General features: G+C 33.5%; 3 protein-coding genes across 4 annotated transcripts; 1 reads left to right on the forward strand and 2 right to left on the reverse strand.

Moving 5' to 3' along the window:
• Window positions 1-724: 724 nt before the first annotated feature.
• On the forward strand, window positions 725-5,975 carry LOC112702182 (protein FAR1-RELATED SEQUENCE 3). The gene is made up of 6 exons (XM_025753116.3): window positions 725-1,080; window positions 1,615-4,206; window positions 4,318-4,407; window positions 4,533-4,682; window positions 5,307-5,423; window positions 5,589-5,975. Exons 2-6 carry the CDS (start codon window positions 1,849-1,851, stop codon window positions 5,637-5,639), a joined length of 2,766 nt encoding a protein of 921 aa, XP_025608901.1. The 5' UTR covers window positions 725-1,080; window positions 1,615-1,848; the 3' UTR covers window positions 5,640-5,975.
• A 73-nt stretch (window positions 5,976-6,048) lies between these two features.
• LOC112702183 (UDP-glycosyltransferase 92A1) lies at window positions 6,049-7,945 on the reverse strand. Its single transcript, XM_025753117.3, has 2 exons — window positions 7,194-7,945; window positions 6,049-7,090 (listed from the first exon to the last, which is right to left on the reverse strand). Exons 1-2 carry the CDS (start codon window positions 7,778-7,780, stop codon window positions 6,181-6,183), a joined length of 1,497 nt encoding a protein of 498 aa, XP_025608902.1. The 5' UTR covers window positions 7,781-7,945; the 3' UTR covers window positions 6,049-6,180.
• An 807-nt stretch (window positions 7,946-8,752) lies between these two features.
• On the reverse strand, window positions 8,753-12,106 carry LOC112702184 (UDP-glycosyltransferase 92A1). 2 transcript variants are annotated; one of them, XM_025753118.2, is made up of 3 exons: window positions 12,018-12,106; window positions 10,383-11,215; window positions 8,753-9,555 (listed from the first exon to the last, which is right to left on the reverse strand). In XM_025753118.2, the coding sequence occupies exons 2-3, from the start codon at window positions 11,170-11,172 to the stop codon at window positions 8,879-8,881; spliced, it is 1,467 nt and encodes a 488-aa protein (XP_025608903.1). In that variant the 5' UTR covers window positions 11,173-11,215; window positions 12,018-12,106; the 3' UTR covers window positions 8,753-8,878. The 2 variants fall into 2 exon arrangements, with proteins under 2 accessions (XP_025608903.1, XP_072055111.1); XM_072199010.1 differs by lacking the exon at window positions 12,018-12,106 and having other exon boundaries at window positions 10,383-11,865.
• Between the last annotated feature and the right edge of the window lie 1,154 nt (window positions 12,107-13,260).

Raw genomic sequence — 13,260 nt, forward strand, 5'->3', positions numbered from 1 at the left:
TTATAATAATCCATGTAAAAAAGAATATTATAATTATGATAGAAATTAGAACAGAGTTAAAAAACTATAAATATGAAATCAGAATTATAAATATACATCAAGGACTAGTAATAAATAATTATTTAACAAATATAAGAGAAATTACAGAAATCGTTAATACTTTAGATTATGAAGTTGCAAATTATTTTTATAAAAATCCTTTAAATAAAGCACCACTAATTGAATCTATACAAATTATAAATTTATTCGAAGCAAAAGATGAAAAGATAATAGAAATTTCGAAAGAAGAATTAAAAGAAAAGTCGAAATTGAAATATTGGTATCAGAGCCAAGTTAACGATCAAGAATAACACTTTCTCTTTAAGCAACACTTTTAATAATACGCTTTTAAATCAATATCAACCACAAAATAAAAAATGTCTTTATAAAAAGATGAAATTGACAACTTCACCATAGCATCCCTTGATTTAATCATACATAGTAGCAGCTCGTTGTGTGTATCGTGGGTTTTCTATATTTTGAAGTTTAATTATTATGCATTTATTTATAATTTATAATTTATAATCAAAACTAAAACTATGCCGTATAAAAAATGTTTACTTGCATCAAAATTGTAATCTCAAACGAGGAAAGGTGAAAATTTGAGTGATCTTATTTAAAAATAAATAATTAAGAAATACTTTTACTTTTCTATTATATTCCCAGTGTAGTGGTGCACTATGGCGAGCCCACAGTCATGCGCCGTGCACGTGAGAGATCCCGCGCACTACAAACAGAAACACAGAAAATTAAATCAACTTTCGACTTTGATAACAGCGAACCGAGTTCGTTCTCAACAAACACTAGCCGTACGATGCAAATCCAACGGTTGACAAGGCGCGTGTGTACTTATGTCATATGCAACCGAAACCCACGCGACATCCACTCTCTCACTCTTCTTTCTCTCTCTCACACACCGTCTTCCTTCTCTCTCCCTACTCTGAAATCGCCCGGAGCTTCAGAAAACCCTAACACGGTTCTTTTGTCCCCTCAATCTCGTTGTTGACGCGAGTTGAGGTTCTTCAACGCCGAAATTTAAAGGTTTTTTTTTTCGAATTAATTTATCATACCTATACTTAGCCTTTTGTTACTGTAAGTTAGGGTTCCTAATTTTCCGTAATGATTTCTGCAACAGCTACTGTCTATAGATGATTTTTCTTTCCTTCCGTTCCTTATGTGAATTTCACTATAAATTTTACACTTTTGTAGTTTTGACCTGGAATCAGAATTTTTTGTTATTTTTTAAAATTGAGGATTTAAATTGTGTCATGTACCTATGATGTCACCCTACTTAAATGAACTTTTTGTTTTGTTAGCATAGTTTTGATATATGAGATTTCTGGTGAATTTTGTCAGTTTTGAATTGATAACGTACACTTTAAACAAGACTTTGTCTTTATCATAAATAGTTTGTTTGTCACAAATTGTTAGCTTCATTTGGTATGTTTTAGTAACATCTATCATGTTTCCTTAATTTTCAAAAGAAAATTCCAAAAAGCTCGCTTGTGTTATTCTTTACCTTTGTTAAGCTTCATTTCATTATTGAGAACATTGGAGGTGGAATTGATTTAACAGCTGTGAAGAGGACATGATAGCGGCATTTTGTTTAAAGAAGTCCAGGGTGGTGGTTGAAGAAGATCAATTTCCAAAACTTCAGGAGCTGCATTGTGTAGTTTTGCATTTACTTGTAACCTTGGCAACTTAGATGGTATTTCTGTTTGATATGATTGAAGGCATTGGTTCTTGCTGCATGGTGTTACCCACGAAATAGTTGCTGAGTAATTTTGCAGCATAAATTGTTGAAGGTGGATGTTCAAGTGGTACTTAAACATGGGGGAAAGAAGTGGCCATCTATCTGCTACAGATGATGGAGCTGCTGAACCTAGTGATGGGGAAGTTAATAATGCTGAAAACTCTGGTTCTCATGTTGAGGATGGGGCTTCCGAGCCACATCTTGGTATGGGGTTTGAATCTGAAGATGCTGCAAAGAATTTCTATAACGAGTATGCCCGACGTTTGGGTTTCAACCCCAAAGCTAGCCCTCAGAGTCGTTCGAAACCTGATGGGGCAAATGCGTATCGGGAATTTGTTTGTGGTGGCGATGGTTTAAAAAGAAAGCCTAATGAAACTTGTAATGCAATGATTAGGATAGAGCGAAAGGGTCAACATAAGTGGTTTGTTACAAAATTTGTGAAGGAGCATAGTCATTCCACGTCAAGTTCCGGTGAAGTGCACAGTCTTCAGCCACGTAGGCACTTTTCTAGCGTTGGAAGAACAATGCCTGAAACTTACCAAGGAGTGGGGCTTGTTCCCAGCGGTGTCATGTATATATCTATGGATAGGGCTCCTGGGAATCGCAATTCCACTGAGAACATTCATGGTAGTAGGAATTTTCCTGCAGTTGGTGCTAAGACTAATCACCAAGTTTCTGCAGTTGTTACCAAGACTAATCACCAAGTTCCTGCAGTTGCTGCTAAGTCTAATCACCAAGTTCCTGCAGTTGTTGCGAAGACTAATCACCAAATAAAAAATTCTTCATCAATGAATTATACTGTTAAACAGCCTGTTCAGAAGAAGACACTTGGGAGGGATTGTCAGAACCTGCTGGAGTATTTTAAGAGAATGCAGGCGGAAAACCCTGGTTTCTTCTATGCTATACAACTTGATGAAGATAACCATATGTCTAATGTGTTTTGGGCAGATGCAAGATCAAGGAGTGCTTACAATCATTTTGGTGATGCAATTAATCTGGACACAACATTCAAAGTGTATCAATACAAAGTACCATTTGTACCATTCACCGGGGTAAACCATCATGGCCAGACAATTTTATTTGGTTCTGCACTCCTTTTGGATGATTCTGAAGATTCTTTTGTGTGGCTTCTCAAGACATTTCTGACAGCAATGAATGACCGCCACCCCATTTCTATCACTACTGGTCAAGATAGAGCCATTCAGAGTGCAGTTTCACAAGTTTTCCCCCATGCACGGCACTGTCTAAACAAGTGGGATGTCTTGAGAGAAGGTCAGGAAAGGTTGGCTCATGTATGTCACATGCATCCAAATTTTCAGGGTGAACTTTATAATTGTATTAACCTGACTGAAACGATTGAAGAGTTTGATTCATCTTGGAATTCTATTATGGAAAAGTATGAACTTGGAAGAAATGAATGGCTTCAGTCATTGTACAATGCTCGTGCTCAGTGGGTCCCAGCATATTTCCGTGATTCATTTTTTGCTGCAATATCTCCTAATCATGGATTTGATAGCTCTTTTTTCGATGGTTTTGTTAACCCGCAAACAACATTACCAATTTTCTTTAGGCAGTATGAACAAGCTATGGAGATGTGGTTTGAAAGGGAAATAGAATTAGATTCTGAGACAATTTGCAGCCAACCTGTTTTGAAGACACCTTCACCAATGGAGAAACAGACTGCTAATCTTTATACACGAAAAGTATTTTCAAAGTTTCAAGAGGAACTAGTTGAAACTTTTGTTTATACTGCAAACAGAATTGAAGAAGAAGGGGCAAATAGCATATTCAGGGTTGCTAAATTTGAGGATGACCAAAAGGCATATATTGTCACATTAAACCATTCCGAGTTGAAGGCTGAGTGTAGTTGTCAAATGTTTGAGTATTCAGGCATTCTGTGTAGGCATGTCCTAACTGTTTTCACTGTTACTAATGTACTTACTTTACCATCCCATTACATCTTGAAACGGTGGACAAGGAATGCAAAAAGTTATGTTGGATTGGATGAACATGCCAGTGAATCACATGGACTGGATTCTATGACATCTCGTTATGGCACTCTGTGTCGAGAAGCCATAAAATATGCGGAGGATGGGGCAATATCTGTGGAAACTTATAGTGCTGCAATGGGTGCTCTTAGAGATGTAGGAAAGAAAGTTGCTGCCGCAAAGCGAAATTTTGCAAAAGTTGCACCGGCTAGTAGTAGGAGTATCAGCAATGCTCATGATGACAAGAAAAACCAGACTTCAAGATCAGATACACCCCCTCTTTTGTGGCCACGGCATGATGAAACAACAAGGAGGTTTAATCTTAATGATGCTGGTGCACCTGTTCAACAGTCATTTGGTGATCTAAACTTCCCTAGAATGGCTCCAGTATCTGTCCAGCGAGATGATGGTCAAGATGAAAACATGGTAAATGAATGAGAACTTTTTTGGTTTTGTTTAGTTTGTTTATTTACTGTGTTTCTGCGATTGGAATAGGACTGGATGGTGTTGAACTGGTCTTTGGGTTCATTCATGTAGGTTGTTCTTCCCTGTATGAAATCAATGACATGGGTAATGGAAAATAGAAGCTCAACTCCGGGGAATAAAGTAGCTGTTATCAATCTGAAGGTATGGTCATAGTAATCTAAAATAGTGAGAAAGAGGCAGTAGCATAATTCTTTGCTTTTAACTTGCACATTTTAACAAATAACAACTGGTTAGGAGCTCAAGTTCCTTGCATATTTCAATTGCAGTTACAAGATTATACCAAGGTTCCATCAGCAGAAACGGAGGTTAAGTTTCAGCTCTCTAGAGTTTCTTTGGAACCAATGTTGAAGTCTATGGCCGGCATCAGTGAACAACTTTCTACACCAGCTAATAAGGTTGCTGTAATAAATCTGAAGGTGTGTTGATTAATGATCACTGCTGTTTTGTTTTTCCATAAGAATATTTTTAAAACACACCACTTTGTTGTACCATGCTATGTTTTCTTTTATTCCTTCTTTTGTAGGGGGGAATCGGGACTCGGGATATATAAATGTTGTTGTTGATTTGAATTCACGAGAAATACTTGTTATTGATAGGCTTGTGAAGGAAGATAATTGTAATTAGTCTTTCACTCTTTCTGGATATAAAAAGGGAAGGGAACTAATAAACTCTTCATGACAGGCCTAGTATCTCAAAACTAACTGTAATTGGCAAAATTGAAGCCATATTTTGATACAACCAGCTTCTATGTGGTGCAATAATTTCATTCATGAAATTTTTGTAGAAATCATTTGAGACCTGTTTATTTTTGGCACTAGGCAGAAGAGTGTGCCTTTATTTGTCCTCTTGATGACCTATATCTCCACCCTCCCACAATATCACATTTCTTCATTTTTGGGCAATACTTGATGTTTCTTTTTATTTTAGTTTTAATTGTATGGACAGTCTGGTTTCTAATAAATTTTTTTCTTTGATTTGATTCTCTGTCTCTATACCTTTGATCGGTGTTTGGATTGTTAAAATTCTTTAAATTGTTTCAGCTTCAAGACTCCGACACAATTTCTGGCGAGTCTGAAGTCAAGTTTCAGGTTTCCAGGGACACATTGGGTGCTATGCAACGATCAATGTCCTATATCCGTGAGCAACTTTCTTCTGATGTAAGTTATCTCTCTGTTGTCATCGTGCAAATTTCAAGAGAGCTAATTACTAAAGGCTTAAGAATCCTGTTAAAATCTGTTGATTCAGGTGTCCCTAGTTTTATGCCACCATTGAGTGTGTTCTCTAGGGGGATATTAATGCATTTATGTGGTGAAATTTGGCAGGGCTATGTGCAGTCAGATCCTATCTCTGTAACAAAAAGGCAGAAGAAGTGAAGCATAGATTTTTATTTTTGTGCCCAGGTGGGGTGTGTTAATCTTATTTCTGGCAGATTGGTGACAATGGCAATGGATACCCCAATGGCTTAGAAAATCTAGTGTTTCTTTTGTTTTAGTTAGTCTCTTTTTCTATGTAAGTTTGTCTAACATATTTGTATATGTATCATATCGTAGGCAGCACGTTGTTTATATAGGAAGCCTTTTGTCATGCCATTCTGCATAAGTAATGCTTTAGTGTCATTTTAGGAACTATATCCCAGGCTGGTCACAAAATCACTTTGAGTCATCAATATTCACAAAGTAATATAATGACTAGGAGTTATTCTTAGATTATTTCGTGGTGGTTATCTTTTATGAAAATTTTAGAAAAGACGCGACATCGAACTCCAATGGCAAATCAACAATATTTGTTTGTAAATATTTCAGAGTAATAATATTCACACTCAAAGACCATAATCATAATGTTCCTGCCCCAAAAAGAATACAGCAATGCAAAACTAGAAATGTTCCATGTAAATAATCTGTTCAAATTCAAATTTCACAGAGACTTGGATGACAAAATAGTTGTTATAAAATCATCCAATGATCTCAGTGAAGAACCTTTCACTTCTCCATTCTCTGTTGTTGCTTCTCTCATAAGCACTGCAATCTCTTTCGCTTTCGCTTTCATCTCTTTTCCCTTCCCTCCTTGATCCATAACTGTTTCAATCACATTCTTCACTTCCTCCCCTGAAATAACACTTTCAACTGTTGCTGTGAGTATAACACCCACGCCCAATTCTTCCTCTAACATCTTAGCGTTGTAAGCTTGTTCTGCTGCCAATGGCCACCCAATTATTGGAACCCCATAACTTAGGCTCTCCAACATTGAATTCTGCCCACAATGGCTTAAAAAGGCTCCTGTTGAACTATGTGATAGAATCTCCAATTGGGGTCCCCATTTATGCACCAACAAGCCTCTCTTGCTCTCCTTCATCCTCTCTTCAAACCCTTCTGGCAACCATTGAGCACCGAACTCTCCATTCATGTCATACCCGAAAGGTGGCCGGATAACCCAAATAAACGGCTTCCCACTCTTTTCCAACCCCTCAGCTAACGCCATCATCTGGGAAGCACTGATTGTGTTCTGTGATCCAAAAGATATGTAAAGAACAGAACTTTGATCCTTGGAATTCAGCCACTCAATGCATTCTTCAAGAGCTATGCCAGAAACTTTCCCTGCTCGTTTCGAATTTGAATCCTTTATCTGAAGAGGACAAACACTCCAAACAGGAAGGTTAAGATACTTCCTCAGAAGATCCAAGGCAAAAGGCTCAAGCTCCTCAATTGTGTAGCAAATCCACCCATCAGATTTCATAGAAAGTGCAATCTGTGGAGGGAAGAATTTGGACCAATCATCATTCCCATCAGCTAGCCTTATCATCCTATGCATGTGAGAGCGCTTGAACCTGCAGCAGGAGCGACGGATCCAGAAAATTTTAGTATCGAACAAAATAAAATATAATATACTAAAAACCAGATATGTAAAAATTCATATTCCAAAATCTGAACCTATAATTTTCAGGGAACCCAGGTGTCCAAAACTCTTCAGAATCTGTTTTCCTGTGAGGAAAATGTGTCCAGATAGAGATGTAAGCCAAAGTTCCATAAGCACCACAAGTTGAGAAGGAAATGTTCTTGGTGCCACAACTTTTTGCAACATTGGTGACCCAACCAAGAAACACATCAGAGATTACACAAAGTGGAGGGTGACCCTCTTCTTCAGTGATCTTCAATATCAAAGAACGAAGAGGGTCATCAAGGCTTGTAGAAGCATTGAAGAGCTTGATGATGGAAGTTAAGGGAAGCTTCTCTGTGTTCTCTATGTTTGGTGGTAGACCATGTTGGATTCCATTGAAGGGTAGCTCAGAAAGTTGAAGATGATCATGAATTGTTGTGGAAGAAGAGGAGGAGGAAAGTGCTGATCTGAGGTATTGAATGTTAAGGGGAGTAGTGGCTATGGTGATTGTGAAGTTATTGTTAGTTCTTTGTAGAATGTGTTTTGCTAGTGCTAGGAATGGAATTAGATGGCCATGTGCCATGAAAGGTATCATTACTATGTGGCCATGTTTGTTGTTCTTTGAAGGATCTTGTGCCATTGGAGAAGGAGGAGGATGATTAGAGAACTTTCTAATCTCTTTCTTTCATTCATTCTTCCTTTTTAGTCTTTCTTATAAGAAAAAAGTGTACAAAAGAAAAAGAAACATGTGAATCAGATTAGTCCACGTATATTTTTGTATTTTTTGGTATGAATGAAAGCAAACAAGTTATATTCATAATTTCATACTTCACTTGACCAGAATTTTGGTGGAATGTAGTATCACTTTCACTATCATGGGACAACTGATTTGGAAATAACAATGATTCTTAACTCAAGACAATTAGAGTTAAAGATATAAACCTAACTTGGTATCTATATTAATTGAATTTATTTGACAATTTTTTATAGTTGTAAATGATAATTTACTACCATAAGAAACTATGTAGACAACTTAAAAAAGGAAGGAAATATGCAGGTGCAAATATATGCAAAGATATCTCTCTTTTTTGGTAGGTATTTTTTTAGTAGTTGTTGATGTAATGTATTTAGAATTAGAAATAAATACAAGAGAGAAGTATATGTTAAGAAATTATTTTTTATTTATTTATTTTTAAATTAGGCATTATAGGAACACACTTTTTTATATTCTGTGTCATGTTTTAACTATTACATTAAGAAAGAATCATATAGATGATGACCTATTCGAATTAAAAAAATAATAAAAATTGACAATAAGAAAGTTTGATAAAAACATTTTCATATAATAATACTTTTATTGCTATCTTTTAAACTTAAAAATGGCAATATCAAAATCCAATATGGAGAAAAAAAAAGTACATTTATTATGAATGGATTCTTTCTAAATATATTAATACTTCTTTCTTTTTAAATTAACTAGCATATGTATCCATATATTGTATGGGACAATAGACAAAAATATATAAAGTATTTTTTTAATTTTTAAATGAAAACATACATAGTAATTTTTAGTCCTCTCTTCTGAATTCTAACAGCAGTAATCAAAGGCAAGTGAATCCAAGGAGAGAAGTTAATGCATTATTAGAAAATGATTAAGCCATACTTCTCTTCTAATTAAAACAAGCAACATTAATGGGGAAAAAAACATTAACATTTGATATCACATCTTAACAAAGTTTTAGTTTTGTAAGATGACTTTCACAAAATCATCTATTGCTCTGATTGAAGAGCCTTTAACTTCACCATTCTGTGTTGTTGCTTCTCTCATAAGAACTGCAATCTCTTCAGCCTTCACCTTCATCTCTTTTCCCTTCCCACTTTGTTGATCCATAACCATGTCAATCACATTCTTCACTTCCTCCCCTGAAATCACACTTTCAACTGTTGCTGTGAGCATAACACTAACACCCAATTCTTCCTCCAACATCTTAGCATTGTAAACTTGTTCTGCTGCCAATGGCCACCCAATGAATGGAACACCATAACTTAGACTCTCCAACACTGAATTCCACCCACAGTGACTAAGAAATGCTGCTATTGACTTATGTGAAAGAATATCCATTTGGGGTCCCCATTGATGCACCAACAAACCCTTTTGAGTGTTCTTCATTCTCTCTTCAAACCCTTTTGGTAACCATTCATCACCATTGAACTCTGCATTGATGTCAAAACCAAATGGTGGCCTTATAACCCAAATAAAACTTCTCCCACTTTGTTCCAACCCTTCAGCCAATGCCATCATTTGGGAAGCACTGATTGTGTTCTGTGATCCAAAAGATATGTAAAGAACAGATCTTTCATCCTTCAAATCTAACCACTCAATGCAGGGTTCAAGACCCTTGCCATGCTCTTTACCTGCACATACAAATACGAATATTGAATTCGATAAATAACAAGAACCCTAAACAACAAACTGATTGTTTCTCCCCCATTTCTCATGTGTTTGTTGATGCAACTTTTAAAAGTTAAGAATATTCTTGAAAACTCTGGAGAGTGAGCATTTTAAAGTTAGTTTATACTTATTAAAATAAAAAAATTTAATATAATCTCATATATTAATTAATATTTAAATTTAATTTTTATTTATTATAATATTTTTAAATATTAAAAACTATTTTACTAAACACACTTGTTTGTGCTTATTACAAACTAATTTTAATTTAATTTATAATTTTTATAAACTACTTTTAAAAAATAAAAATTTTATCAAACCAAATTTAAGTATTAGTTTAAATTGACTTTTTTTGAGTTAAAAAAATATTTTTATTCAATTTTAAACATATTTGGATATATTCTTTTAGAAAATACTTAAATTAAAAAAAATATTTTTTAAAAAAACTAACAATACTTTAATTTAAAAAAAATAAAAATAAAAGACGTTTTTAATATTTAATTTTTTTTAAAAACTATTGAAATGTGAAATAGTTTTTATTTATTAAAAAAATAGATTTTTTTTTTCAAAAACCAATGTAAAAACTCGCCCAAAACCAATAACATAGCAATTTAGATGCAAGAAGTTATAATTATTTGACATTTTGGTGGACTGCAATATAATGTGTCTCATTGAACTTACATCTTCATGTGAAGACATCTCTAATCATCTTCACATCAGTTTTTTTTTTTTTTTTAATTATATTTTACACTCCTTGTATATATAAGGTGCAAATTGTTTTGAACTATACCTTGAAGTGCAAGTGGTTGAAGAAGAGGACCAACACTCCATACAGGAAGATTAATGAAATACTTTCTGAGAAGTTCCAAACCCAAATTCTCAATCTCCTCAGCAGTGTTACAAATCCACCCATCAGATTTCATGGACAGTTGAACCTGGGAAAGGATGAATTTTGACCAATCACAACTTCCATCAGTTTCTCTCAAGGTTCTATGCATGTGAGAGCGGTGGAACTTGTAGTTCTGAGGGAACCCCGGAATCGAAAACTCGTCTGAATCAGAGTTTATGTGGGGAAGATTGGACCAGATAGATATATAAGCCAGAGTTCCATAAGCACCACAAGTTGTGAATGTTATGTTCTTGATTCCAAAACTCTTTGCAACATTGTTAGCCCAACCAACAAACACATCAGATATTATGCAGAGAAGAGAGTGGCCCTCTTCTTCTTTGATTTTCGAAATCAAAGAGCGAAAGGGGTCCTCAAGGCTCAAAGATGCCATGGTTAGTTTGAGCATTGCATCTAAAGAAGAGAGATTCTTAGTGTTGTCTGAATTTGGTGGTAGACCATGTTCTGTAGGATTGAAAGGTAGCTCAGCAAGGTGGATATGGTTATGATCATAATAATAATGTTTGATGTGTTGAATGTTTGAGGGAGTGGTGACAATGGTGATTTTGAAAGAAGTTGTTTGTTGGATTTGTTTTGCTAATGCTAGGAATGGGATGAGATGACCTTGTGCTAAGAAAGGTAGCATTACAATGTGAACATTTTCATTGCCATCTTTCTTTGAATACTCTGCCATTGGAGTTTCAAGGATGTGATAGCTTGGTTGCTCTTATTGCTCTCTAAGTTAGGGAATAAATAGGCATCAGTATTATTATTCTAGATTAGTATTTTACTAGCAATATTTACACTAACATTTGCAAGAAATTTGCACACAACAAAAAATATTAGAACAACTATGTTACATGTTAAAAAAAAAGATTCTGAGTAAAAAATTACTTAACAGAAACAGATGAATGCATGTGATATAAGCTACCAAAATTTGCCTTCATACAACTGACAAAAATTGCAGGTAGAATCTGAGGCGATGATATTTACGTGAAGATTTATACAACTGACAAAAATTGTAGGTAGAATCTGAACGATGATATTTACGTGAAGAACGATGATATTTACGTGAAGATTTATACAACTGACAAAAATTGCATATAAAATCTGAGTGATGATATTCATGAATTTGTCGTAACTACAAAAGATAATTGCAAACTACGCTAGAATTAAAACTCAATCACTAATCAATAAGAATGCTCATTTCAGAAATACGCACTTTACGGGATATCATTATAATTACTGAATAAATTTATAACGTTATAAAATTTCTCTTAGAAATAAAAATTATAAAACTTAGTTATTTGATTCATTAAAAACTTTCAAAAAATTGCATTATTATTAAGTCTTTAGAAATATAATTGGTATTCTATTTTGTAATATGCATGCTTGTGCCTTGAAAATAACTCTCCCCATTGATGTGTTGAATGTTTAAGGGAGTGGGGCAATGATAATTTTGAAAGTTGTTTGTTGGATTTGTTTTGCTAATGCTAGGAATGGGATGAGATGACCTTGTACTAAGAAAGTTAGCCTTACAATGTGGACATTTTCATTGCCATCTTTCTTTGAATACACTGCCATTGGAGTTTTAAGGGTGTGATAGCTTGGTTGCCCTTATCGCTCTCTAAGTTAGGGAATAAATAGGCATCAGAAATTTGACGTAGGCGACAAATATTATTATTTTAGTTTTTAGATTAATATTTTATTAGTAATAATTTATACTAATATTTATAAAAAATTTGCACACAAAAAATCTATAATTTGTGCTAATATTCTTTAGAATTTACATATATAAATTAATATAATTTATACTCACATTTATTAAAATTTGTACACATAAATTAATAAAATTTGTTTATGAATATAATTTGATATTTATGCTATCTAAATACTTACCAAAATTTTTAAAAATTACTGATCTAAAAATTTTTTAAAATAGACAATATACTTTGCATGACAAGTACTCCTACTATCATGATGATATGTTACCTAGACATATTCGATATTTTATTTAAATAAATTAGTGAATTAAATATTAGAGCAATTATATTACATGTTAAAAAAAATTTGAGTAAAAAGTTATTTAACAGAAATAATAAAATGAATGCATGTGATATAAGCTATCAAAATTTATTTAGAAATTTATACAACTGACAAAAATTGCATGTAGAATTTGGGTGATAATACTCATGAATTTGTCTTAACTACAAAAATAATTATAATTTGTAAATTACACTCAAATTAAAAACTCAATCACTAATTAGTAAAAATACTCATTTCAAAGATAAGCATTTTATTATGTGAATATCATTACAATTAATGAATAAATTTATAATTTTATAAAATTTCTCTTAAAAAAATAAAAATTACAAAGTTTAATTATTTGATTACATTAAAAACTTTCAGACAATACTTTATTATTAAGTCTTTGAAAATATAATCTGTATTTCATCTTGTAATATGTATGCTTGTGCATTGGAAATAACCATTCGTAATTGCATATCTTAGACTAATATACCAGTTACATGACAAATATAAATGCATGTAATGCACATATAAACATCAACTAGCATGACCTAAAAAATAATTGTTTGTGTTTTTTTTTAAACCTCTTTTACACTTTTCATTTTACTATAAAAGATAAAAAAATTAATTTTAATTCGCACACAATTATAATTATATTTTTTATTTTGGATAACTATTTACTGAGTTAAATATTAGACGAATTATGTTACATAATAAAAAAAATTCTGAATAAAAAGTTACTTAACAGAAATAG

Source organism: Arachis hypogaea, chromosome 7 (genome assembly GCF_003086295.3).
Source record: "Arachis hypogaea cultivar Tifrunner chromosome 7, arahy.Tifrunner.gnm2.J5K5, whole genome shotgun sequence".
NCBI lineage: Eukaryota > Viridiplantae > Streptophyta > Magnoliopsida > Fabales > Fabaceae > Arachis > Arachis hypogaea.